Below are 27,498 nucleotides of genomic sequence, written 5' to 3' on the forward strand. Positions count from 1 at the left end.
GCTAATACCTTAATCAACATCATACAATACTGGGAAAAGTTCAGGATTGGAACCAAAACACAGCAGTGGTAGGGGGTGTGTTTTTCAAAAGCTCTTGGATACTTCTTATGAATAAAAGTCTATTCATAAAGTGCAAAACTAGGTCTTATAATTAATCAATGAAACAATTGAGCCATTTTTTTTTAGTTTGGATAGAGTAGGGAAGAGTCAGAGCCTAGCTCCTGTCAATTTAATTTCTTGCTGTGTGTGTAGCCTTGGTAGATTTCCATTCATCTTCTGTTCCAGAGATGCAATAGGAAGTGGGAGCAAATCTCTACAAAGTCAGGGGGATTCCTCAATTCAACAGTTGTCACTGGAAAAGGAGCCCCATTGGCAGCTTTCCCCTCTATTCCTGTTCTGATGACAAGTCAAAGTTTTGGATGTTCTCTCTGTTTCAGTCCCAGTGACAATGAACAACAGGACAAATTTAAATAATTAAATTAATAGACGTTCTAATCCTTCACCACTCTATCCAAAAGTACAAAAAAAATAATTTGCCAATACATAGACATATACACTTCTCAACAAACAATTTGTGACAAATATATTTTGATAAGCAACATTTATTAACATTATTTTTTGTTCAAAAGTGGGAGATTTCTGCAAATTTTTCCCATTTCGACAGTCATTGGGGAGGGCAGACGACGATTTTTTTGATGGTTTGCAAAAGTGCAACGGACTTTGAATGACTCCTAATGCTGCATACACACGACTGGACTTTATGGCAGAAAAGGTCCGACAGTCTTCCCGACGGACGTTCGACAGAGTTATGACAAACTTACAAACAAACGGACATGCCCAAACACGAACGGACTAAAGTCCGTTCGAAAGTCAGTTCGTTTTGAACACGATGACGCATGACTGGACTAGGAAAGGGAGTTCAATAGCCAGTAACCAATAGCTGCCCTTGCATCGTATTTGGTCCGTTGGACCAGCATAAAGACAAACGTTTTTTTCCTGATAGGAATTGAGTCCATCAGACAGATTTGAAACATGTTCTATTTCTAGGTCCGTTGGAATTTTTTTTAAAGAAAAATGATCAGATTATCCCACACGCGATCGGCATATCTGACGGAATGATTCCGTCTGACCTATTCTGCCAGAAAGTCCGGTCATGTGCACGCGGCATAACAGTTATGAAAGCTCATTTCAACCATCCAAGTCCTTTTTTTTTTGTGACAAAAAAGCGCTTTATTAACCTCCCTAGCGGTAATCCCGAGTCTGCCTCGGGTTGGGATTTTACTATCATAAGCGGTAACCCCGAGCCAGACTCGGGATCGCATCGCTGGATACAGGGAGGACACAGGGAGAAGTTACTTACCTTGTCCCCTGGATCCAGCGATGTCCTCCGCGCTGTGTGATCGAGCTGTCCTCCGCTCGATTCACACAGTGCCCTAGTGCCGCCGAGCTCCGTTCCCTGCGACGTTATGCCGCACGGGAGCGGAGATCGGCGCCAAATTAAAAAAAATAAAAACACACACAGTACTGTAATCTTACAGATTACAGTACTGTATAAAACAATTACACACCCCCTTTGTCCCTAGTGGTCTGTGCAGTGCCCTGCATGCACTTTTATATTATAAATACTGTTTTTTATGCCTGGAATTTGGAGATTGTCCATAGCAACCAAAAAGTGTCCCTTTATGTCAAAAGTGATTTTAGACCAACTAGAAAACATAATAAATTATAATCACTTGTAGAATTGAGCGATAGCGATTTGTGAGGAAATTCGTCATCAAACACTAAATCTAATGACAGCGACAATTCTGCAAATGAGCAAGTTTCAGTGTTTTTGGATTTGATTACATTATTGAATAATTTTTATTATTATTTATTATATTATAAACGTTATCATACCCGGGATGTCTGCTAGACTCTGGTTTGAACAGATTTAAGAGAGTTATTCCTAAGAATTACAGGACTACAATATAAAACGCCAAATTTCCATGCAAAATAATTGTACCGCTTTCAGCACCTAAAACCAGAACTAATCATACCGCCAGGGAGGTTAATCCCATAATTTTACACGTTTTAATAAAAAAAAAAATAGAGTTAAATAAAAAATAAAAATAAATAAATAGCATAACAGTACAAAAATAATTATTAAATACATAAAAAATAAGGGAAAAACAAAAATATAAAGAACTCCTACTACATACACCAAATACACCAAGAAAAGCCCTTTAAAGAATGAAAAAAGTCTAATTTTGCTTCTCCTGACTTTGCCTATTGTGCTACTTTTTTATTTTTTTACAATAGTCACAAAAATTAAGCCATTAAGTTATTTTTTTTTTTTTTTTTTTTTTACTATAAAGGCAAGGAAACAAATAATATCTGGATTTAAAAGGTAACAAAACTACCGTTACTGGGACAGATGTTGCTGTTTTGTATAGTTTGAGTGACCAAGATGGAAATTTGGTTGAAAATGTGCAGTGTATGATTCTACCCATTAATAACTATGCCTCCATGTAGAAAGTTGCAGTGATACAAGTATATTGAGGACCAGACCACAGAAGTTTCATGTGTAAGGATACTGTTGTATTATCCTTTAGGACATTGATCTCAGCATGAGTTCAACCTTTCCTATTGATATGTAAATATGTGATAATAGAGTTATTGTGTGAAGGAGTCACAGTAATTAGTAGAGTGTTTTATAATATGAGTCTTTAATAGGCTGTGTATTGCCAATCATTGGATGTGTTTTACTTTGAGTGGGGAAGAAAAAAGTGTTTTGTTATTGTGTTAAAGATGCAATTTGTGCTAAGAATTGTTTTTATTATGTGATAATCAGACTGATAATCAGCAATCAACTTGCTGTAAGCTGAGGTGCTGTGTGATAACTGAACTGTTAATACTATAGCTCTATTTACAAAGGTTGGAAATTCAATAAAAAAATTCAATAAAAAACATCTAACATTCGGCCCGCCTGTAAGGTTAAAAATATTTTTTTTCTTATAGAGATGAAGACCCAGACAGGGATCCCCAACTCTCCCCTCCTTTTTTTTCTTTTTATTCCTGTTTTGATTGTATCACTTTTTTTTTTATCTCTAACATTCTCTATTCTCTCTATTACCATTCTCTGTTCTTCACCTTTTTCCACCTTTCCTTTACTCCATTCTTTCTTCATATTGGGGATTATTTACTAAAACTGGAGAGTGCAAAATATGGTACAACTCTGCATAGAAACCAATCAGCTTCCAGGTATATATATATATTACAGTATGGAGAGTACTTGTGTATTTTGAGACACTTACTTTGATGAGCCTAGATCAGTCATACTAAGAAATAACTTATTCAGTTTCTGAACACACCTCCCACACTTGACTACAAATCTGTATATAAGGACTTTCTAACATGATCCATGTCTCTGTTTTAAATAATTTTAATAAAATTGACTTTCTCCTGAGGACTACATAAATATTTCACTAAAGAAGTAACTTTGCAAAATTATTTTTAATCTATACCCTAAATCTGATTCTCCCGTAAAGAAGTATTTTATTGCTGTGTTCTTGCTGGGTAGATTAAAGCTCCATACACACAGGCCCGAATGCAGGCCAATATTGGCCAGTTCACTAAAAACTGTCCAACATTCGGCCTATGTGGAAGGTTGGCTTCTGTCGGACGTGCATGCTGGAAAACCAGCAGCTGACTAGCTCCCGATCAGTGCTGTCCGCCAGTGGCAGAGAGCATTGATCGGAGTGTTCTGGAAGTTGGGCCATCCCCCTGTCAGACCACAATATCTCAGTGGGAGAAATCGCTGTGGTAACATCGGATCATTAGTACATTGACTCAGACCGGAGCTGACAATTTTATTTTTTGTTCAATCCGCTGGGTTGAACAAATAAAAACTATTACTGTGTACCAGGCTTAACTTTCTTTATTTGTCTTCGTGACCATAAAAAAGGGAAAATCTAAAATTTTGAGTTGTTCCTGGATAAAGCTGGTCACATGTGATCAAAATTCGATCAGGGTGTGGCAGTCCCCACTTGACAGAAGTAAATCATTTCATTAACTTCTGTTGAAAGGACACGTTGGAAAATCTTTTTGGATCAGTGGCTGCAGCCAATCAGCTGCATCTGCTGATCAGTGCATTCTGACAGCGTTGGGTATTGCTGTCACAATATAATGTTCTGGTACGGGGAATTCCTCCATCCAACTCATTTGTGTGGAAGGAGGAATATGTTATATTTTTATTTTTATCTGCCCTTTGGCTGAACAAAATGAAAAAAAAAAACAACACAAAAATAATGAATGTCCAATGAATGACCAGCTTAATGATTAGAAGGGAATTCTTTCAAAAGGGACTGGCAACTAAAAGAGCATTTCTGTTATTTTGGAGAGATTTGACCTCTTTTCCTTTTGCATCACATAATAGGAAGTGAAGGGAATTCTCAATGAGTGGAATAAAATGGCAGGGGGTTTTAACTTTTTTTCTGCCGTAGCCAAACCATAGCATTTTGGCTTTAGGTATACTTTAAGACAAGGGTCTCCAAATTATGGCCCTCCAGTTGTTCAGGAACTACAATTCCCATCATGCCTAGTCATGTCTGTGAATATCAGAGTTTTACAATGCATCATAGGACATGTAGTTCTGCAACAGCTGGAGGGCTCTAGTTTGGAGATCCCTGCTTTAAGGTAATGATAACTGGCCTTCGCTTTTGGTTGTCTGCCAGCCTCAACACTGTATGGTTAATTTGTTAACCCTTCAGAACCGTCAATTGATGTAGTTAGGGCTGACTATAGGAAAACCCTGACAAATTGTGCTGTACGTATCCTCACTTGTAAAACTTTATAACAAAACTATCGAAGCACAAATTGATATTTTACTGTTGTTTTTTATCTTAACTGCCTCATTCTGCCATATTTTGACTAAGCTGAAAATATTTGTAGATAACTATTGCCAATGTATGGCAGAAGAAGGGAAAGCAATATTACTGTATTTTTTTTAAGCATATATGTCCTTTTTATTCTGTTTTCACTTTACTTTTAGCATTGCAAAATTATTTCACTGTTTTAAGCTTAGAGAAAATAAAGAAACAAAATTGATTCAATAGTCTCTATAAATATGGCAATCTTTATTTTAAAAAAAATGTCCTTAGTGTATGCAGATTAAATATATGTATGCAGATTTGTATAATTGGGGTATATGTCTATGTAATATTTTAGGCAGCCTCAGTGGCAGAATTTAGGTTTGCTAGGCTACCTTTCCAGTATACACTATTTCCTGGTTATTATTGATGCATATTGAATGCACAGTAAATGTTATGCCAAGGGGTTGGGTTTTAATATACTGTCTGTATGGATGTGTCTGCAAATTACTCCATTTATCAAGGTATAGTTAGTAGCAGTTAGTCGCACTAAACTGAACTTATTTAATAAGGTCTGTGCATGTTTTTTTTTTCTCTGGTTGGGGGGATCTGCACAGCAAACAAATAGGTAGCCACAGCCTGAACCTCACATACAGCGGTCTGTGGCTCTGAAGTCTATCGTATGTATGTATATATATATATATATATATATATATATATATATATAAAATTCATATTATGACATTTGGTAACACCCAGAACTCCGAAGTGGGTGGAAACAGAGCCTAGAACGATGGAAGAAAGATTTTACTAGTCAAGTTCCTAAAAAATATAAGCAGCTGGTAGGTTATCCAGACTACCAGGCCCCATCTGTAGTTACTGCTTCTGTGTCAATTGGCTCTGTAAGGCCTATGGTTGATTTAAAAGAAAAAAAGAAATGTTGTTGCCTTTGGTACAATACTTCAGAAATTAGGCAGCTAGAAAATCCACTGAACATAACATATAGTGTGCAAGGTGTTATATGTGTAACTGAAGATATGTATCATAGAAGTGTAAGAGTTAATAAAGATGGTCACTGTACTGCACTATTGGACCTATAAAGAGAAATAAGCTGGTCTTCACAATGCAATGGAACTCAGAAGAGACAGTAGAAAGTGCATACTTCTCAGGAAAAGTAACTTCCAGGCAAGTCTACCACCAGCATAGTACTAATCCTGTAAGCAAACACTTCCATATGTTTGCCACTGTATAAAAGTAATTTGCAGATTCTACCAAACAATTTATCACCCCCTTTACACCTACTGCAATTTCCTCTCCATCTCTCTTTTGTTCTTGCTCCCTCTATATTCATATGATGCAATGCAAATATTATATTCATTGGGATGAGTAAAACAAAGTATCTAATTGCGAAAATCATGTTTAATAAATAAATGACCACTTATAAGGTCTGCATTGGTATGGTATGCCTAAAAATTTAAACAAATAATTTTATGTGTAATCTGTTTATTTGGATTTTCAGGATACAGAAACCATTTAAAAAAAATAAAAATAAAATTCCAGTTATTCCAACAAGTGTTTTACAGTTAAAGGAGACATGCATTTAGATTTATGTGCAATTGCAACAGTAATGGTTGGGAAAAAAAATAATTTTATATTGCAGGTTTTACGACCATTGACCTGTGATATTTTTCAGCAGATCACAGCATATGCTGCAAAAGGTTTAGCTCAATTAGTAGTTTAAAAAAAAAATTGTATAGATTGTATATCATTTTTTGTATGTTTTTATAAGAGACGTATGCTTATTAGCATGTGCATAAAGTAATTTACTAAGGGGTGAATAGTTAACTTTAGTCGTTGAATTATATTTAGTGCAAATGACTAATTTTGGATTTTTTTTAAAAACAGAGTAGAACTGTAAAATAACACTCTTTAGGAAATTGTCAGCACAATAAAATACCTATCGAGAAAGTTATGTGTGTATGTAAAAAAGTTAGTTTAAATAGCGTTGTGCTTCTATTAGGAGATGTCAATAAAGCAATGCTTACAGCTAATTTATGAGACTACCATAAGATCAGATATTAAACTATTGTATTAACTCTTATGTATAATTTTGCTGTGAGTCATATTTTTTATTGATATTTCCTGATCCCCTAGCCTAAGCTCCCCTTTAACTCTTATTCTGCATGTGCTTGTGTAGGGCTCTTTCTGTACTCATCCTCTTCCCCCACCTCTTCCTCGCTCTCAGTGTATCACTCTCTCTCTCCCCTCTCTGCTCATCCTCTCCCCTCTTTTGGGTGGGTCTAGGCTGAGTCAGGATGCTATGTCTGAGTGTGTCAGGTTGGGGGGGAGCCCAGAGTCCCTGCTGTGCCCTGCTGAGCTATTCAATATTGTTAACAGACACTTTCCTCAGGCAGAAACCCTGCTGAGCGACTCATCAACTCCCAGAGTGAGTGCAATATACTTTGGCAAGATTGGAGAGAGGGCTGGGGCAAGGAGGGGGGGCTTTGTTTGCTAACGGTGCCTATAAAACCTGCTTTTGACCAACTCAGCTATAAGAGGAAGCATCAGCTAACTGTGCCTATTTCAGATTGAACTGTGCCCTCTGATCAGTTTGACCTGCTGCAAGAGAAAAGGGTGACAGGGGAACAGGCGTAGTTGCAAAGTGCCACATAGTGCCACATAGTGCTGCTCAGGCACAAGTGACTCAGTGGCAGGGCAGTGGAGAAGAGGATTTATATTAGTGCTCATCTGGTAGGATTAAGGATTGGAAGGGGGAAAGGTATTTCTTCAGCTTACACCACTGAAAAACTGGAAAAATGAAGACAACATGTGCCCAATTCCTCCTACTGGCGCTCTGGATTCTAGATGTTGATGCCTCACGTCGCAAAGCTCTACTTCCAATCAAACCTGAGCAGGATCCTTTGCCATTTAAGTCTCAGATAGGTGAGTGATAACAACACTTAGATTCCCAGACTGTACTTCTTATTCTTTTTTAGTTGATTAACTGAATTAACTGTGTGAGTGTGGAAGAAAAATGGGGTACAGTAGCAAGGATATATCTGTGATGGGGTAGAGTACCACACATCTCTTAGTGGTGGGGTACAGTAGCATGGCTCTGTCTGTGATTGAGTACAGTAGCACAAATCTGTCTGTAATGGACTACAGTAGCACAGATCTGATAGTGGTGGGGGTACAGTGGTATGGATTTGTCTGAGTTGGGGTACAGTAGCATGCATCTCTCAGTGATGGAAACAAAGATATGGATCTATCAGTAGTGGGGTACAGTAGCACTAATCTGTTCTGTGATGGGGTCCAGTAAGTAATTGTGGGGTCATGGGACCTCTAGAAGCATAGGCATCAAATCTTGATTCACGATGCACAGGGTAGGAGGGTTGCATTTGCCCTGACTATATGGGTTTTACACTAGTTTAGGGATTGTGTCCAATTTGCCCCCTCATACATTTAACGAGCCCTGACCTGTGGGGTAAGGCTGTCTATTACTTTGTGGCTGCCTTCGAGCACAAGAGGCAGAGCTGCAGTAAATACGTTTTTTCTGCAGACTTAGGGAATGTTTTGTCACAGTAATGGCTCTCATAGGAAGAGAATTGCTTATTAGTTGTTATGAGAGAATGTTTATGTAACTCAGCCCCATTGCACAGAGCTCTTCTGCTGCCAGAACACGATTTAGTCATGTCTCATTCGGACATTCAGGGTTCTGCACTTTTGAGTTAAATTTTTCCTTCTTCCTTAAAAACTGCATTATTACAGTGTAATATACCAAATGTAGCATCTGTCTTGCAGAACCATAGCTATTTGTCCATTTCACATTCAGAAAAGTTAGGCTCCATATTTCTTTGCATACCCATTGCCTAATCCCCTGTGGTTGGCAATTTTGGTGTATTTTGGCATACATCCTATGATTTTCCAGCTGGTGTGGAACTGCAAGTGCCAAGAAACTCTCTGGTCAGCCATACCTGCTGAATTTTGTTCCACAACAGCTGGAGAGAAGTAATAGATCTGTCACACTTTGTTTCTGCAAGTTGGCCTCCCGTTCTGTGACTGTGCATAGTGTATATTTAGTGTTTGCATTTTGCAGTGGGAGATTGTACATACTGGTAAATGTATTAATTAGATGTTTAGTATACTCAGAAGAAGGTTTTTTTTTAGGATTCCTCACTTTTATCACATTAGACATCACCTTACCTGGCCACATTGTACTGTGAGATCCTGTTTGTGGCACACAATGTCTATGCAGGGCTTGTGTGATGCATATGTGACATCATTTTGTTATTTTTCTGGTAAGAACAATTGTCTTGAGGACATTTCCCCTACAAAATCCATACCTCTGTATAAGTAGTAAACGGCTGCTCCAGGTTTAGATTTCTATATTTCAGATGAGATTGAAGGTGAAGCACATGTTCTTCAGGGCTTAGTTCTATGTGTTTGTTAACTTATGAATTCTGTATTTGCTCCTTCACCAGATTTCTCATCTATTTTCTGTTCTGAAGATGTGTTCCCTGCATTCAGCTGCCTAATACATATCTATTTTTTAGGTTGTCACCTTGGAAATAAGGTGTACTCCCTGGGGGACACATGGCACCCAGATCTTGGAAAACCCTTTGGAATAGCCTACTGTGTGGTATGCCGTTGTGAGGCGGTAAGTGCTGTTTTTCAGAAACTTATGAGTCATTTACTAAATATATTAAATGAAGAAGCATGATGGCTGCATGTGCTGACCAGTTCGTCTGAAATGCTAGCTGACTGGCTATCGTGCTATCTTGCTTTAACACTTTGGAATTGATTTACTAAAATCAGAGAGTTCAAAATCTGGTGCAACTTGTTCAATTAAGCTTTGACAAAAAAAAAAAACTTGGAAGCTGATTTTGTGCAGAGCTGCACTGGATTTTGCACTCTCCAGTTTTAGTAAATCAACCGCTTTGAGTCACTGACCCGAAACAGGTATACAGATAATGACTTCCTTCTTTTCTCTGTATTGCCTGATCTGCATACTTGTTCCAGCTCAGTGATTTAAATAACTGAAGCCAGAAGCTCTACATAAAAGCCAGACAACTGGCATTTTCAGAAGAAAGTGATGCCTACACCTGTATTCTCTCATTACTTATTTACAGTAGTTTAAAGTCAAGTTGGTATTTTTCTTATTTACCTTAAAGAATGCTTCATATTTTGTATTGTTTCACTTGCTAAATGTTGCACCCATTTTTCTTTTTTACTCCATTCTCTGATTTAAAAAAAGAATGCTTAATATTTTCAGGCAAATGTATTATATTGGATCAGATGTCATTTTGTCAAATTAGCTTATGGACGTTACCAAAATCTAGACTTAAATGTATAATAAAATTATAATCAAGTTCAACCAAAAGTAGAATTGCTTCCTGTTATGGATTAATGAATCCATATTCATAAATCCAGAAATAATGGGGGGGGGGGGCATAGTAATAACAATATATATTTTAATGTTTTTTTCCCTTCAGTATGGCTAGCAAAAAGTTTTAGGGCCCATTTACACTATTTTAATGTCCACATTGCAACACACTAAAACGCATGTGTCCAATTTCCCCATAATAATAATAATAATAATAAGCTTTTTTTAGAGGTAGGAAATGTATTTTTTTCTGAATTTTAGTGTGTTGGAAAGCCCATAGAAGTCAATGGCATTGCATCAAAATGCTATATAAAATTAGTTTTTATACATTGGCAGCATATATTCACAAGTCTTAGTAAATGACTGGTAATTGTATCAACTTCTTAAATTCTAAATTCAAAAACACATTGAAAATGTACAGTATGTCAATGTGTGTTGAAATGCCTGCCAATGCACATGGAAGCAATGCACCCATTTAATGCTACAAACAAGAAAAAAATGCACCTCTGCACCTACATCCATGGTCTAAGTAGGTTCATGTTTAAAAAATAGTGGGAAAGGAGAGCTGTCAAAAAAATATCAAAAAATCAACTATCTGCACTTTCATACTGTAATAGTATAAAATAAACAATGATATTACCAAATAAAAATATAATATTTATATAAAGTCACCGGTAACTAAATTAGAACTAGAAGTTTATTTATTTCTGGAAATATCCCAAAGCCTTGTTCCAGATGTACAACACAGCTGATGCAGGAATGGCTCAGCAATCATAGGACCATCAGCTGTGCAGTATATCTGTGCTGCAGTGTGGTACTTAACAGAAAATGTGACCTGCATCAATTTTACTGTGTCACTGCCATTCTTTGAGCCCATACAAATAAATAGTAACGCAGTAAGAAGTAAATATGGAGAGTTCTTAATATTGCATACCATGCTACCAGCAAATAGATTTTGGTATATAAGGAGAGGATATACAATATTCAAGACAATGCAAGCCTTAATTGCGTAAAGTGATTAAAGGTTTGGGGTACCCTGGTTGACCACAAGGGGCTTTTATGTTCCACTATGAACTTCTACCTAAAGTCAGAATTTAGTTGCAGTCTCCTTTTCCAAGCATTATTTTCCTCTTAAATGTCACATGGGCCTGAAAATGAATTAATGTCATGCATTTAACCATATGCATGGAAATTAAAAATGTAAAAAAACTTGACCACTTGAATATGTTTGAAGATAATACAAATTCACTTCAGCTTTTTTTTTTTACACTTTAGGAAAATTAAGTTCGATGTCCTTTGTACCAAAAATAGCACAACGCTGGTTGCTGGGTTCCCCCAATTCGTAATACAGGATATAATTTTTATGCCACAGATTTCATGATCTGTACATTACTTCTTTAGTATGTACAACATGTTGAATGGCTTGCCCTTGTGCCCTTTAAATAAAAAAAAAGTAAAAGAAAAAAAGCCAGAAAATGAGAATGCTATTCAGAAAGCAGTTGAAAACATCCTGACTATGTTGTGATTGATTGCTAATTACAAGATGCATAATGAATTGAAAAGACTGGAGAAGCAAGCAGTAATATGTTAAGTGGAAGTCTTTGTTTTGTATATTGGAAAGCTCAGTCTGAGGGCAATTACTGACAGGCAATAGGAAGATGCTCCTCCTGGTCATTATAGCCTTTAATACCTCTGGTCAAAGTGAGAGTAGCAATCTGGAGGTTGACTTTTTTTTTTTTGTAAAGATTCAGGATTCAAAGATGCCATTAAGTTCCTGGCTAGGATAGCTTGTGAATTACAGAAATAAAACAACCATGCAGCCAATGAAGTCTGAAAAGTTTGAGATCTCATCCTGCATACTTGTTCCAGGTCAAACACTTACTATGGAGAAAAGCTGAGGATGACACAGCCCTGGAACCTGCATCTTTAAAAACATGTCAACCAATAGGTTCACTTTAACTGATGCTGCTCAGGGATGTCAATTACTCATTATTTTTTTAAATCTTCTTGCTTACTTCACTTGTTAGTTTACTTTGTGGTTTGATTGTGCAGAAAAAAATGCCTCTGTAAAACTTCTGGTATATGTCTTTTTTTTTTTTATAGCAACGAGGCCATTGGGGAAAAACATCTGGTAAAATCAGCTGTAAAAGCATTAAGAGTCATTGTCCTGCAATCACCTGTTCCAATCCTATTGAAATGCCTGGACAGTGCTGCCGAGTCTGCCCTAAGGGTAAGATATTTTTAAATTATCTTAAAATATTGGTTAGCCCTTATTCAGTATGGTCTACTACCCTGCAATGTTGTATAATATTTATCAATGACATTTTATTCTATGTCTGTGGACTTTTCAGCTGATTTTTAGCTTTACATCACTAACTACTGAGGGCCTTATATAATAAACAGTTGAGGCCCTATTCACAGTTTGCTATGCCTTGTGGTGTGCTAACACACATGCGTTACCACACAATATGTCATTGTCACAACCTACAAAGGTGACTAGGACTTGAACACCCATGATACATTTTCCTTACAAGTTTTTGCAACTTTTCGGGCTTAACTTTTTTTTTCCCCCTTTCCCAATTCAGCTCTTCCTCTACCCCTCCATCCGAAGAAATCAGAATTTATCTTTGAGGAGTTTGAGTATTTCCAAGAAAAAGACGATGATCTTTATAATGATCGTTCTTACCTTAGCTCTGATGATGTTGGTCCTGAAGACAGCCGTACAGGTATGAACACAAAACTCAAACAATGTAAATGACTAGAAACAGATTTTTTTTATAACACTGAGTAAAAAAACAAAACAAAAAACAAATATGTAAGCATTTCTGAAAACATCTTTAATGCAGCTTTTGCTTATTAGGAAAGGAGGGGAAGTGTGGGGGTATGTGCCAAATCCCGACATTGCTCAGTTTTAACGCTTTCTTTTCTTATTTATTCAAATCTCAGGCACTGGTAATATCATTTAATATAATTTCAACAATCTGAAAAGAAAAAAATCTGATATATCCTTCATGTAACTTTGGGCTGCAAAATATTTTCTGTACACTTGCAACTTTTCTTGTGAATGTTTGCACATGTTCGGATGCACAGTGTGGTGTTTATGTACATGGTCTGTGTTTGTTTTGACAGAATACGTTGCCTTTTTGACTGCTTCCAGTCCTGTGTGGCCCCCAGTGAATAGCGGTCTTGCCAAGGCTAAATTCAATTTGCAGCGTTCTAATTTACTGTTCTCCATCACATACAAAGGGTAAGATTGCTTCTGAATTGTTGTATCGTTTGTTCATTTGTTTAGATGTTCTCTTACAACAATAACTTTACCAATACTTTATCACTCTCTTTGACTTTGCTCTTATTGGTTGTGGTTGAGCTATTACATACTGCTACACAGTCTACAGATTTCTGTTCTAGTCATGTTTTACTGCATTTTTAGATGTTGCCTTCTACATGCTTTTATTTTTATATATTTAATTTGGTGCTATTTTATTGTCTTTAGAATACATGGCCTTTCCCGAGTTCGTTTCACAGACCCTGATGGCTCTGTGTTGTTTGAACATCCTGTGCACAGAATGGGGTACCCACATAGTGACACAGTAAGTAATGTTGCAGTGCCTATTGCTTTGTATTTTCATCCTTGTTGCCTCAATGTATAAGTTCTATATCTTTTTTTTTCTAGATTTGTGGCATATGGAGGTCTGTTCCTCGTCCCTCTCTGCACCTTCTCCGTTTAGGACACGTTCTTGTTTCTCTGGTGACCACAGTACTTTCCGAGCCTGAAATTTCTGGCAAGATTGTTCGTCACAAAGCTTTATTTTCAGGTTGTGCTTCTGAAAAATAACCATAAATTATAGTAAACGTATGATAATAGTGAAGCTTTTATTCAACGGGAAATGTTTTTATTATTTCTAACAGAATCTTTTAGTGCCCTTCTAACACCGGAAAGTACAGAGGAAGCATTGGAACGAGGTCTTGCCATGCTGACGCTTAGTGATGTAGATGACAATCTGCACTTTATCCTTATGCTCAGAGGAATACAAGGAGGAGAACAAGGTAAAATGTTTGGGATTATGTAGAAAGCATTATGCGCAACAGTCATCTATAACCTCTCCACAGCACTATGGAATTTTATCAGTTGTTCAGGCAATACTCTATAGGTGCAATAAAAATTTATTAAAATTGTATTATTCAAGTGCTACATGTCTGACATAGAACATTCTTCATTCAAGAGTTGGAACTCCCTGTTATGGAGTTGTATCAGGATCTGTTTGTGCTGGGAAAATCTAGGTGGGACAGGGGAACAAACTGATCACAAACATTAGAACTACAATTTAGAAAGACGGCAAAGTAATGTAGTAGGAAACCAGCAAATGTGCATTTTTAGTATAGCACTTGTATAGTTAAGTAGTCCAGCAAAAAGAAAATGGATTTATTTTTTTAAGGATGAAATGCAAAGATAAAAGTCAAAGAATTGCTTTATATTATACTGATGTTTGTTTCCCGCAACAGAAAGGATTCCAATAACCGTGCAAATCATACATCTCAATCATGTTATAAGGGAGCTCCACGCCAATATTACAACACAGGTAGGAGACAGTCATAACTATGCTATATGTTTCAGTTATATAAAGTTCCTATAACCCAACATAGTAGCTTGTTTTTATATTAAATGTTCTATATCCTTCTATCCTAAATGTAATGATTGTTTTTATTTATCTAATCACTTTTGATGTCCCTTTCAGGAGCCAGATTTTGCAGAGGTTTTGCCAGACCTCTCTAGCCGAGAGATGCAATGGCTTGGCCAGGGACAGCTGAAGATTGCAGTGCAGACCGAGGGAAGGCATGGACAGCGCATCTCAGGCATTATTACAGTCAGGAAGTCATGTGACAGTAAGTAAAACATTTTAGACAAAAACAGGCCAGTGTGCCAAGTTATACAGGTGATAGGTGTTGACTGATACAGTCGGACTGAATAGCTTTGGGGATTAAAGTAAAATTCCAGTTCAAACTTTTTTATTGCATAAGGAAGTGTTGGAACCTCAGCTTTTAATTGTCATCGATGTCCCTATTAGGGAGGTTTCCTTTCAATTCCTGCATATCAGAGAGACATGAAGTGGGGAAAGTCTTGCCAGTGAGGGCACAGACAGCAACAAAACACTTTTATTAGACTGGAAAAAGGTTAGAACCCCTGTCTGTGTCTCCACTGGGAAGATTTCTCCTCATTTAATGTCCCATTAAGGTATAACCAGTGCAGGAAGTGAAGGAACATTTCTCTGGAAGTGAGGGACTCAATGGGCAGTAAAAATTTGTTAGAGGTTCTTGGGTTGATTTGCTAAAGACAAATCCACTTTGCACTACAAGTGCACTTGGAAGTGCAGTCACTTTAGATCTGAGGGGAAGCTCTGCTGATTTTATCATCCAATCATGTACAAGAAAAAATGCTGTTTTTTATTTTCCTTGCTTGTCCCCCTCAGATCTACAGCGACTGCACTTCCAAGAGCACTTGTAGTGCAAAGTGGATTTGTCTTTAGCAAATCAACCCAAGAACCTCTAACAAATTTTTACTGCCCATTGGCTAGATTTCCAACATAAAGCAACTATTTATGTTCATCTTTTCTAATATATACTGCCAAATTTTCTGCTGGTTATACCATGAGTAGCTTACCTATGCACTAGAATGGTTGCAAACTGATTCCCCTGTCCATCAAGCAAGGTACTTTCTTTCTCTAAGCAAGGCACCCAGAAAGTTAAGCCAGGCTGTCGCTTCAGTCATATTGATTACTCTGAACCCATGAAAGTACAATTGATTTGAATAATCTGTTATCCATGTCAACAGCTCTAGTTGAATACATACTACTCATGAAGAGTGCATTTAGTGCATAATAAATCAACCCCAGTAAATTGCATGTTATTAGTGAGGATATTTATAAAAGAATATAAAGTACAGTGGAATCCTCATACATGGCAGTATATATACAGTATAGATGCTGTAATTTTATACAGGTGAGAAGACTTGTGGAGCAGTGGATCATGATACAGTGTAAGGAGGGAGACTATAGATATAAATGAAACTCAAATATTTAACCAATCATGCATATCACTTCCTTACAATAAGGGAACACATAGTGGTGTGCCTTGGTCAGGTGTCAAAAATTATATATATATATTATATATATATATATATATATATATATATATATTTATATACACACTATAGCCAACCAACATCCCCACCTAATGCCACAAAACCTCTGCTCTTAGCTTAATTATATACATAAAAAAAGCCTATGCTGAGAAAACTGGGGGTATTTTGTAACAATTGATGTCCAGAAGCCATGTGAGAAAATAGAAGTTTTGTCTTGCCCTTTCCTGCACTGAACAATAAAAAGAACAATAATAATAATAATAATAATAATAAGAGAATCATTAGCTACTGCTCATTATAAGGTGCCATTTTATGAAGCACCCCTCTTATTTCACATGAGGGTATGTGAAACTATATGAATATGTTGTGAGTGTGGCATTATTGTGAAGGAAGTCAAATAAAGTAAAAAAAATAGGTCAACAACTGATAACTGTAATATACCGAAACATCCTGATGTATATATGATCTACAGTTATGAAATGTTTACACCTCTTCTATTGTCACAGCTCTGCAGAGTGTTTTATCTGGAGGAGATGCCTTAAACCCAACAAAAAGTGGATCAGTGGGCTCTGCAACTATCACACTTCATGAAAACGGGACAGTGGAGTATCAGGTACACTTTAGAAGTGATCATGTTGGTTTCGCATTTTGTAGATCATAAAGTAGAGGAAAACATTTCTGAGAAGCACTGTCCTTATCTAATGTCTGACATTAGCTGGTGGTCACTCTAATATATGACTTATTCTTACAGCTCCAGCTTGCTGCCATTATGAGTGAAGTGACAGCTGTGACATTGGAGACCAAACCTCGAAGAAAGATTAAGAGAAATATTCTGCATGACCTAACTAAGGATTTCCATGATGGGATGGTAAGAAAATTAGTAATAAATCAAATGTTTTGTTGGCGTAAAATTTGAGAACCTGCTAGCCAACATTTGTTGGTGGAAAGTCCAACAACAAATGTTCGATAGAGCATACACATGGTCGGACTTTCAGCCAACAAGCTCACATCCAACATTTGTTGTCGGAAAATCTGATTGTGTGTACGGGCATTACAGACTAACTATTCATTAATACACCACTTGGAATAAGTGGATAATGCACCATTTCCATATGGACAGGGGGGAAGTGGTTTTGAATAGAACTGAGCAATAAAGCAACAGTTGAGCATGCCTACAGCAAGAATTAAGTCACAGTCATGCATGCAGGCAATACAAGAAGAAAAACACATGCATACTGGACTATGTAAAATGCTACTGTGCAAGGGACTGAAAAGCCTTTTCTATATAAGATAAGCATTCTATATACTTATGTCATGCCCTCTATATGTATTGTAAAGGAAACATGTATGTGAGGTAGAACCCAGTAACATTCTAAATGTCCTAATGTATTCATTTTAGAAAGGATATGTTAAGGAGGAAGGTAAAAAATTGTACTTGGGGGCATACTTTAGGAAGTGGTATATACAGTAAATCAGGGAATTGCAGTAGTTTTCGGCACAGCTGGTGGCAATATCTGAGTGATTTCAAACTAGTGAGTCAGTATACATGTCTGTGAAAGGATACCAGATTATCTGTGTCTCAGGAATTTATTGGTAATGGGAAGCTTCGTTTACAGTGAGGATTTTAATATATATCTGTAACTAGTTTTTGAAAAGCAAACCATCCAAAGACTGATTTTTTTTTCCATTATAGAATCTGTAGGCAAAGACAAACTGGAGGGGATTTACTAAACCTGGAGCACATAGAATTTGGTGCAATTGAGCATAGTGACCAATCAGCTTCAAGAATTTATTGTCAAATTTTAATTGAACAAGCCGAAGTAAGAAGCTGATTGATTACTATGAACTGCTGCACCAGATTCTGTGTGCACCAGTTTTAGTAAACCCCCCCTCCCCCCCAAAATAGCCAGAAGTTTGGGAACTAATAACAAAGCAAAGAGTAATGCTATGCTTTAACTTGTAGTAACTTTAAGTTTTGTATAGCAACACCAGTGAAAATTGATAGAAGAATTCACCGGACATGTTCATTTTTTAAATTTATTGAATGTAAAGCTGATAGAAGAGTTCCTCTACAAATTATATTTAATCCATCATTTATTTACTTTTTCTGATCAGGCTTTTGGGTTGTGGACAGGCGCTAATGCCCGGGATCTGCACATGTTACTTCAGAGCGAACTTTTCCTTAATGTAGCCAGCAAAGATTTCCAAGAAGGAGAACTGAGAGGACAGATCACACCTTTACTATATAGCGGCATGTGGGCCAGACATGAGAGTAAGTGCGGTGACTGTATGTGTGTGTATATTTCTATCTTACATCTCTATAACTGCATATATGAATATCTGTACCATCTATTCATGTAAATGCAGTAAGATAATAAAATCTATGGACGGTGGCTTTGAGGTTGTGTGAGCTACCAGAAATTATGTACAATAGAGATAATCTTGTGGCTTGCAAACCGTCTAAATGTGTGTATCTATTAAAAAACGTTCCCTCTTTCTTCCCTCTGTGTCAATCTTGCAGTTTTCATGCTTCTCCCACCCTCCTGGCTCACGAAAGTTTCATATTCCCTGCTCCTCACAAAGGGAGGTGGCTCATGACTGGGAATCAGTCTTGTTTAACTCTTTGCTGGCTGATTCTCCTAATGAGAATCATACTTTCTGTCCTTTTTGGAACTATTTGCTGAACATTCTGCACATCTGTTTATATTTTTAGATCTTCCAATCCCCCTGGCTGGTCAGTTTGTGTCACCACCCGTGAAGACAGGATCAGCCGGTCATGCCTGGGTGTCTCTGGATGAACACTGCCACCTGCACTATCAGATAGTGGTGACTGGTCTGGGGCGTGCAGAGGATGCAGCACTCAATGTACATCTGCATGGCTTTGCTGAACTAGGTGAAGTCAGTGACAACTCAAATGGTCACAAGAGGCTGCTGAAAGGCTTCTATGGATCGGAGGTGAGTTTAAAGGTGATGCAGGGCCATCTTACTTCTTTGTGTGTTAATGCATGTGCCTTAACATGGTTTATGTCACACATTAACATTAATGTGTGTTGCCTTAAGGTAACACATGACCCTTTCTTTCCAACACATTCTAACACACTAGTGAGCAATTCTACACTACACTACAATGCAGGTACATTGCCTTAGTACAATTGAGGTGCCTTTTAAAATGAATGGCACAGCAGTGCATGTTACTTGCATTACCATACATTGTGATTGCAAAAGTGTAAATGGACCTTCAAGATTTTAGTTTATTTATTTTTTGTGAGTGACACATCATCTGCATATATTAAACTTGACATATATTTGCTCCACAGTGTTGCATTAATAATGTGTATATTTATTACCTACTTAAAAAACTATATAAACGACATTAAAGTGTTACTAAACCCAGGACACTGCATTCACTATATCTGATCTCCCACAGTACACAGAACATGGAAACACAATTATTTTAGTAAATATAAACTGCTAAATACCCTTTTCATTCTCCCCTGATTGTCCTATGAGGCTGCAGGACCCCTGACCCTCTGTCTGGATAGTGATGATTGGTCCTGTGCTGATCACATGCACCCTCCCAAAAAAAAAAACCTCTCAAACTGAACATGTGCAGCTTTCCCCAAGGCTCTGTACTATCAGGAGACAGTAGAATAAGGGGAGGATCAAAGAAGACGGGATCAAACAGACAGGATCAAACAGCGTTTTTGCACAATGCACAGGATTAACCCCTTAGGTTCCACAGTCAGTATAACAACCACGCTTTACTGCATATACAGATTGATTTTACTGTTGTGGGTTTAGTAACACTTTCATTTTGATTTATACTAAATCTCAACTTCACAAACTTTTTTTTTAATTTTGGATAGGAGTGTGGAAGCTTTTATTGCTGCCTGTGCCCCTGTTTGGAAGATTTGTCAGAACAAAAAGTGAAGGAAAATATCCCAACTTCCAGTCTATTTCCCAGGAGAGATGCAGGCAGCTATAAAAGACATTTTCCTAGCAGAATGGGAAAGGGTTAAACCCCTTTTGAAAAAACCTTAATACTGTCTGTGTCCCCATGAGGGAGATTCCTCCTCACATCCTGGTGACAGATGTTAGATACAAGAGAAAGAGAAATCTTCTCTATGGGGACAAAGACAGCATTTAAAATCTGATGGAAAAATCTCCTCAACAGGGATAGCAGTAAATATCTTGCAGAAGTTTTAAACCATTCCTGCCTCTATCCAGTTTGGGCTGGAATATGTTCTAATAACTTTAATCTGAATATTGAACACGAATGACAGGCTATTTTTTCTCTAATGTTAAACAGGCTCAGGGTAGTGTAAAGGACCTTGATCTTGAACTGTTCAGCCACCTCAACCAAGGCACTGCATTCATCCAAGTCAGCACAAAGCTTAATCCGCGTGGAGAGATTCGGGGTCGAGTAAGTATGATGGACTTTTAATGTATGGTTTGTTTTAAAATACCCTATTTTTCGGATTTCTAGATCTTAGATCTAGATTGCGTGCTGTTATAGTGATATTATAACCAAATTCGATGAACACTAACCATATGTACTTCTAACTTATTCCAATTCTAACAGGTACATATTCCAAACAGCTGTGAATCGGGAAGTATACCACTGTCTCCGGAGGACTTTGAGCGTGAATCAGTTGAGAAGAGCAGCCAGCGTCACTCAGAAGATCTTGGAAAGGATTCCAGATCTTGTCATTTTGAAGGAAAACTAAGGGCTCATGGATCTAAGTGGGCCCCTGACTATGACAAGAAATGCACAGTATGCAGTTGTCAGGTAAGGAGATTTTCCAGCCTATAGGAAATCACAGTGTGCCGCTAAAGAGCCCATAAAGCAGTGATGGCGAACCTTGGCACCCCAGATGTTTTGGAACTACACTTCCCATGATACTCATGCACTCTTCAGTGAAGTTGAGCATCATGGGAAATGTTGTTTCAAAACATCTGGGGTGCCAAAGTTCACCATCGCTGTCATAGGGTATCAGTTCTGTTCGGTTAGCAAACAATATCAGATCCTAGTGTCACTCTATAGGGATGATTTAATAGAACTGGAGAGTGCAAAATCTGGTACAGCTGTGCATGGTAACCAATCAGCTTCTAACTTCAGTTTGTTCAATTAAGCTTTGACAAAAAAACAACAACTAGAAGCTGATTGGTTACTATGCAGAGCTGCACCAGATTTCTCCAGTTTTAGTAAATCAACCCTACTGTGTCGCAGAATATAAGGATTTCAAGGCTAATGTGTCTACACTCCCATCCATTATGTTTCCCTGGGTTATCAACAAAACATGGAGAGACTAAAGCTAGAAATTTTGCAGTTATATTATTTTGTAATTAGTTACAGAAAAGAAGCATGCTATCCGTTTGCATTTTATTTGCAATCAGCAACTTCTAGAAATATTTGCAACAGCAAGCAGCAGCAAGTTTAATTTGTGTATGTGATGTTATTTATCTATGTCAAAGTATTAGTAGCAAGTCTTGTCATCTGTAACAGCTTAGCTTTTGTGTACTGAGCTATAATAGCTCTGACACTTAAGTTAGCCAAAGCATCTGACATACATTAAACATAAGCAATTACTGCCTCCATGTGACTGTCCACAGGGCCATGATGACATCTAACATACATATAGTCAAAGCCGAAGTTCAGTTTGCTGAAATAAAATAAATATGTACACAGGAGAATCTTGGTCCAAAACAAATATTTCATTTGCTCTGCTCATTTGATTATTATTCTGCTACATATAACTGCTATGCTAGTATAGTATGCTGATATGACTATGTGTTATAGACAACTGTTAAACATTAGGATGATGGCATTTAAAGGTCGATAGCACTATTTTCCAACAAGTTCAAGCTGCAGACAGGTGATGTGTTTCGTGATGTCACCCACGCTTATTTCTTTGTGGTGTATCCCAAATTTATGCAAGGCTTATGCATTCTTTATTTATAGCTTTTAAAGGTTTTATGCATAAAAAATCCCCAAAAGACAAGACTGGGAGCAGACAATGGGGATGGCCCAGGGTGGGATTTACTAAAACTGGTGCACACAGAATCTGGTGCAGCTGTGCATAGTAACCCATCAGCTTCTAAATTCAGTTTGTTCAATTAAGATTTGGAAATAAAACCTATAAGCTGATGGGTTACTATGCACAGCTGCACCAGTTTTAGTAAATATCCCCCAGTACTGTGACTATGTCTAACATTGGTGTCATGTATTCAAAAAACATTGTTTTTTGTATCTGTGTATGATCCCATTGAAAGTTATGAAAAATATCAGAAATGACAGGTTGAGGCAGATTTACTAATGGGGTTGAGAATCTTCACCCAATAAAATAAGCGCAGTTTCGCTTTAATTATCCAATCATATGAAAAGCCAATTCCTGCTTTTTTTCATCTGCACATCACTGAGTAGTCATATGGGGTTATTTACTAAAATTGGATCATGCAAAATCTGGTGCAACTCTGCACAGAAACCAATCAGCTTCCAGAATTTATTGCCAACACTTTATTGAACAAGGTGACGTTAAAAGCTGCACCAGATTCTGAGTGCTCCAGTTTTAGTAAATCTCCACAAAAGTGAACACAGCTACAGTTTATTTAATAAAGATTCTCAAATCTGTTAGTAAATCAACTCCTTTGCATCCAAACATCCTTTAACAAATCAGAATTTAAAACAGTAATAAACCATCAACTATTTGTGAAAATTCGTACACCCAAGCAGTTGCTTGTTAACAGTTTTCAATGCTACTGGCTCCTGTGCAGCTTCTCTGGACTTACAGTTCTCCCAGGAAAGAGTTAGCAGTGGACAGTGCAGTTTGGAGCCAGTCTGTTAGCTTAGAGAAGGGAAGGGGTGGGAGCAGGAAAATGCCCTTCTAGGCTATGGGGCTGTGTGTTTCTATTGATGCACACACTGCAGGGAGCCAAAGCTCTAGTCTTTGCATGCAAGGGTGGCTCCATAGGACGCTGCAAGAGAAAGGAGCCATCCTGAAACTGGACATCAGCTTAAACTGGAACATAGGCAAGAATTAAAAGATAAAGAAGCTGCATACTTAGTGAATTATTAAATTGGCAGCTGAAAATGCTTAAAAAAAAAAAAAAGAGGTCTAATATAGCTTTAGGTTTTTGTTGTTGAGGTATTCTTCAGTCAATCAGGTATTATTTCAGATTTCAGATCAGCTGTATAATTAGGTTTTGTATATCCATGCTTACTGTAAAACCAGCCATAAATGGATTGAATCTCAGCTGGTTCAGCAAATAGCGGCCAAAATTGGATCTATCTATAGGCAGGCTGGTTATACCCAAATCGATCCACCGATCGAATTGGGTACAACCAGCCTGTCTGATTTTTTACATGTGATTACTGCCGGTGGCTATAGCTGCTAGCAGTGACCATTGTGCTCTGAAAGCCAGGAAGACTCCCAGGTGGCAGAACACAATAGCACTGCTGGAGGAATTCCCCCATCAACACTGACCCATGGTGGAAGGAAAGAAAATCGAATCATCTATGGCTTTCCTTAATAACACAAAGCAATCTAGAAATAAAAGGCAAGAGATGCGGATTAAGTATGTTTTAAATTGCTGTGAGGTTCCTCATTGTCCCATTATTTAATCTGTTGAATTTTTGTTTTCACTCTCTCTTTTAGAGACGCACTGTGATCTGTGACCCTATTGTGTGCCAACCTCTGAACTGTACTGAGCCTGTCCAGTTATCTGACCAGTGCTGTCCAGTGTGTGAGGGTAAGTTGTTCAAAATGCATTTTTACATGAGTCAATGAGGTGTAGATTGTAAGCTCTTCTGAGCATGGCCCTCTTAATTCTCTTGTATTTTATTGTATTGTAACTGTATTGTTTCCTTTAATATTGCCAAGTGATGTGTAAACTGTTGGCGCTATATAAATCCTGTATAATGATATAATAATATAATAATCATTTTGCAGTTTTTGGAAAAAACTGAAAATGCAGACTCAGGGCTATAATCCAGATATAGAGTTTGAATAAAAATATATTTTTAAGAAGTAGCTAGCCATTTGTAATACTATACACAAATCGTTTAGGAATAAAAATTGATTTTACCTTTCACGATATAAAGTTCCTTCTCAGATTTTTCCCTTTATACCAATATTTGGCTTTTTTTTTCAGAAAAGAAAGAAAACCTGGAAGTGAAAAAGCCCGTAAAACCTCAAGCTGAAGGTAAGAACAGTTTGAAAGTTTTCCTTTCTAAACTATTTATTCCACCCTTATAGTGGATACTTAGTTACTTGACGATAATCTTCTACTTTTTTGCAGGTTGTTATTTTAATGGGTTTTGGAGGGCAGCTGGTACACATTGGCATCCAGTGGTTGAACCTTTTGGTCTAGTCCTTTGTGCAACTTGCACCTGCAAGGTATGATTTACTCGATATCTTAGTACTTCTATGTCCTATAAACATATATCTGCCGATAAATTGATATAATCCACTCATGCATATCTCTTTTGTTATTAGACTTCCTCACCTGATCTTCCAGACCTCCACTGTGTGAGAAAGACCTGCCCACGGCTTACTTGTGCTAATCCAATCCGTGCCAACCCAATGGACTGCTGCAAGAAGTGTCCAGGTGAGAGAAAGTGGCACATTGCAAAGAAACACATATTAAAACCATTTTAATGAGATTTATTAAAGGACAGTATGTTAGAGCTTTCACTATACATGAACGTGTAAATAATAAGGCGGTAAGGTTTGGATGCAGCGGGGAAGGATTTTTACTGTTGCCTGTGTCCTAGCCAGGGAGATTGACCCTCATTTTCTGTCCCAGTGATCACTCAGGAATGGAGCAGAACCTCCCCAACAGGGACACAGACAGCAATACAATTCCGTCAGGTTCTCCGCATTTTTTCTGCTACAGTGACCTCATAGGAGGCGCAGAGAAATATCTCCAGTAGGGACACAGCTAGTAGTTAATACCTGATAGATGTTATAACCCTTCCAAGCTATCAGAAACATTCTAGGAGATGCACTTGAAATATATTATGTTCTCACCTTCTTTACTAATAAGACTAATGGACTATTCTCCCTTACAGAGGAAGAGCAAAACCCTGTGGGGTTGGTATACAGAATGCAGTCTGATGAACCACGGAATTGCAAAGTGAGGGGTCAAGTGTATTCTAACAATGAAAAGTGGCACCCAACTTTTCTACAACTTGGAGGAGAGGTGAAGTGTTTGACCTGTGTTTGTGTGGTAAGTAGAAATGGTAGAAAATGTGCGGTTTCAGACAAAAATTATGAGGAAATATGATGAAGTATAATTTCACTAAAATGCCAGAATATAGCTAAGTGTGACAGTGTTAATGTGGTGGGAAAAAACACTTGTGACTCCACAGTGATATAATACAACCACTTATATCTTGACAGGATGGTGTTCCTCAGTGTAACAGACAGAAATGGAAATGCAGTGACCCTGAATGTAAAGTTAGAGGGGAGTCAGATGGATTTTGCTGCAGTGACTGCTATGGTAGGTATCTCCCAAATGTATGCAGTATGCATCACATAACCTTATTAAAATGTTGTCTTTCTTGTGCATTCAGCTCTTTTTTTAAAAACAATCTACTTAGCTGGTCAGAACTAGTCCTTGATAGAGTCTATTCTACATTTTCATACCTCTTACTGTGAAGAAACCTTTCTATATGTGAAGGTTAAATCTCTTCCTCCACATGTAAAGGGCGCCCCTTTCCTTATAATGGCCCTAAGGGAACAACTCTAAACCACTCCTTTCTAACGATACTGCTCTACTTGTAGATCAAACCCAGGAAGAAGATGAGAAGTACAACTCTGAGGAGCCAGCGGGTACATGGAGCTACTAAAGATGAGAGAAGGGGAATTTGGAATTCAGAATATTTTGGATACAGTTTCAAGTCACTGCAGGATTCTCCAATGACATCTCCTCATTTTGGATACTTTATTTGAAAATTATGACTCTGTGATATCCTACCCCTCTCCAAAAAACACCTCAAGACAGATCTGACCTAATAACTGTCTTTGCCAGCAAGAATTTCAGAATTGCCATAGAACTATGCTATGGTATTATTACTAGGAATCGTCTGAAGACAACTGCAGGACAGCGATGCCGTAATTTCCATTACAACATATTTGTAGGACTACGATGTTATGGCTTTCCTAATGAGGCGACTGCAAGATTTATGTCATACTGATCCTTGGTCATCCTGTGTAAGGATAACACTTGCAGAACTATGATGTCAGAGCTTCCCTAAATAGGCAACTGCAAGAATATGATATCATACCGACCCTTTACTGTTCTGTATAAGGGATGTACAAAGTGTAAAATGTGACAGTGTGATGCAGACTTTAACAAATGATCAGCTCATCTGCTTGGCTAAAGCATTTCTAGTTTTAGCTACCCCCAAGAAAATTGAGTACCTTTCTGGAAGAACATTTATCGCAGCATACAACTATAATGTACTCTACTGTATCCTGTGAAATGGGATGGTTTGCAGCACTGAATGAAAAGTGATTGCTAACACACAAGGATTACATTGTAGATATGAGAACAACTGGGTATGTGTATGTACATACATACATGCCTACTGCTGATATATATCATGAATGTATTAACAACATACACATGGGTTTTCAGATTTTGCACAAAGGCCTGTGAGGATTTTGTATGTATTATTTATAGCGTTTTCAGTGGATGCAGCAACTGTGTGAATTGATTATTTTGATTGTATTTATTAAACTTCAATTAAACTGCAGAAAGTTTCCAACTACTTATGACTACAGCATTTCACATTTTTATAGCGTTAAGGAGGTGTAGATGAGCATAGTTCCACTGAACATGCTTATTGAGTTATTATTCTAAAGTCAATTTAAATTTTTTATGTGACTTTTATATTTTATATGCTTGCTTTCCATCCCGCAGTTAACACAAAACAGAAGTGAGAGAAGGCAGAAGGTTCCTTCAGGCAATGTTTTTCCGTAAGCCCTGCCATATCCCATCAGATGAAAGACTACTTAGATAGAGTTTAACCCCTTTTCAAGTGTATTGACATGTGTGTGCCTTGCATTCCCCTTGCCTAAGGGACAATTTACACCTTGGAATCCTGGTGCGTTGCTTTAATGCAT

General features: G+C 37.6%; 1 protein-coding gene and 1 long non-coding RNA gene across 2 annotated transcripts; one reads left to right on the forward strand and one right to left on the reverse strand.

The window, feature by feature from the left end:
• The first annotated feature begins 7,173 nt into the window (after nt 1–7,173).
• Nucleotides 7,174–27,143, forward strand: CHRD (chordin). The gene is made up of 23 exons (XM_077487742.1): nt 7,174–7,790; nt 9,401–9,504; nt 12,334–12,460; nt 12,816–12,956; nt 13,360–13,477; nt 13,724–13,820; nt 13,904–14,045; nt 14,140–14,277; nt 14,734–14,810; nt 14,967–15,114; nt 16,876–16,982; nt 17,121–17,237; nt 18,485–18,641; nt 19,083–19,324; nt 20,679–20,792; nt 20,952–21,158; nt 24,025–24,118; nt 24,521–24,571; nt 24,668–24,765; nt 24,865–24,976; nt 25,440–25,597; nt 25,771–25,870; nt 26,155–27,143. The coding sequence occupies exons 1-23, from the start codon at nt 7,664–7,666 to the stop codon at nt 26,217–26,219; spliced, it is 2,841 nt and encodes a 946-aa protein (XP_077343868.1). The 5' UTR covers nt 7,174–7,663; the 3' UTR covers nt 26,220–27,143.
• Nucleotides 12,986–24,961, reverse strand: LOC143988290 (uncharacterized). The gene is made up of 2 exons (XR_013276813.1): nt 24,875–24,961; nt 12,986–14,054 (listed from the first exon to the last, which is right to left on the reverse strand). It is a non-coding gene; the product is annotated as an uncharacterized LOC143988290 (long non-coding RNA).
• Nucleotides 27,144–27,498: the final 355 nt, after the last annotated feature.

This window comes from Lithobates pipiens, unplaced genomic scaffold (genome assembly GCF_037356315.1).
Source record: "Lithobates pipiens isolate NorthernLeopardFrog02 unplaced genomic scaffold, aLitPip1_a1.2 Scaffold_18, whole genome shotgun sequence".
NCBI lineage: Eukaryota > Metazoa > Chordata > Amphibia > Anura > Ranidae > Lithobates > Lithobates pipiens.

Excerpts from the sequence above, each read along its gene's own strand:
- CHRD (XM_077487742.1), top strand. The coding sequence starts at position 7,664 with ATGAAGACAACATGTGCCCAATTCCTCCTACTGGCGCTCTGGATTCTA. Across the intron at positions 17,238-18,484 it reads AGGATTTCCATGATGGGATG|GCTTTTGGGTTGTGGACAGG; the intron begins GTAAGAAAATTA and ends TTTTCTGATCAG. Across the intron at positions 25,871-26,154 it reads TTGCTGCAGTGACTGCTATG|ATCAAACCCAGGAAGAAGAT; the intron begins GTAGGTATCTCC and ends CTCTACTTGTAG.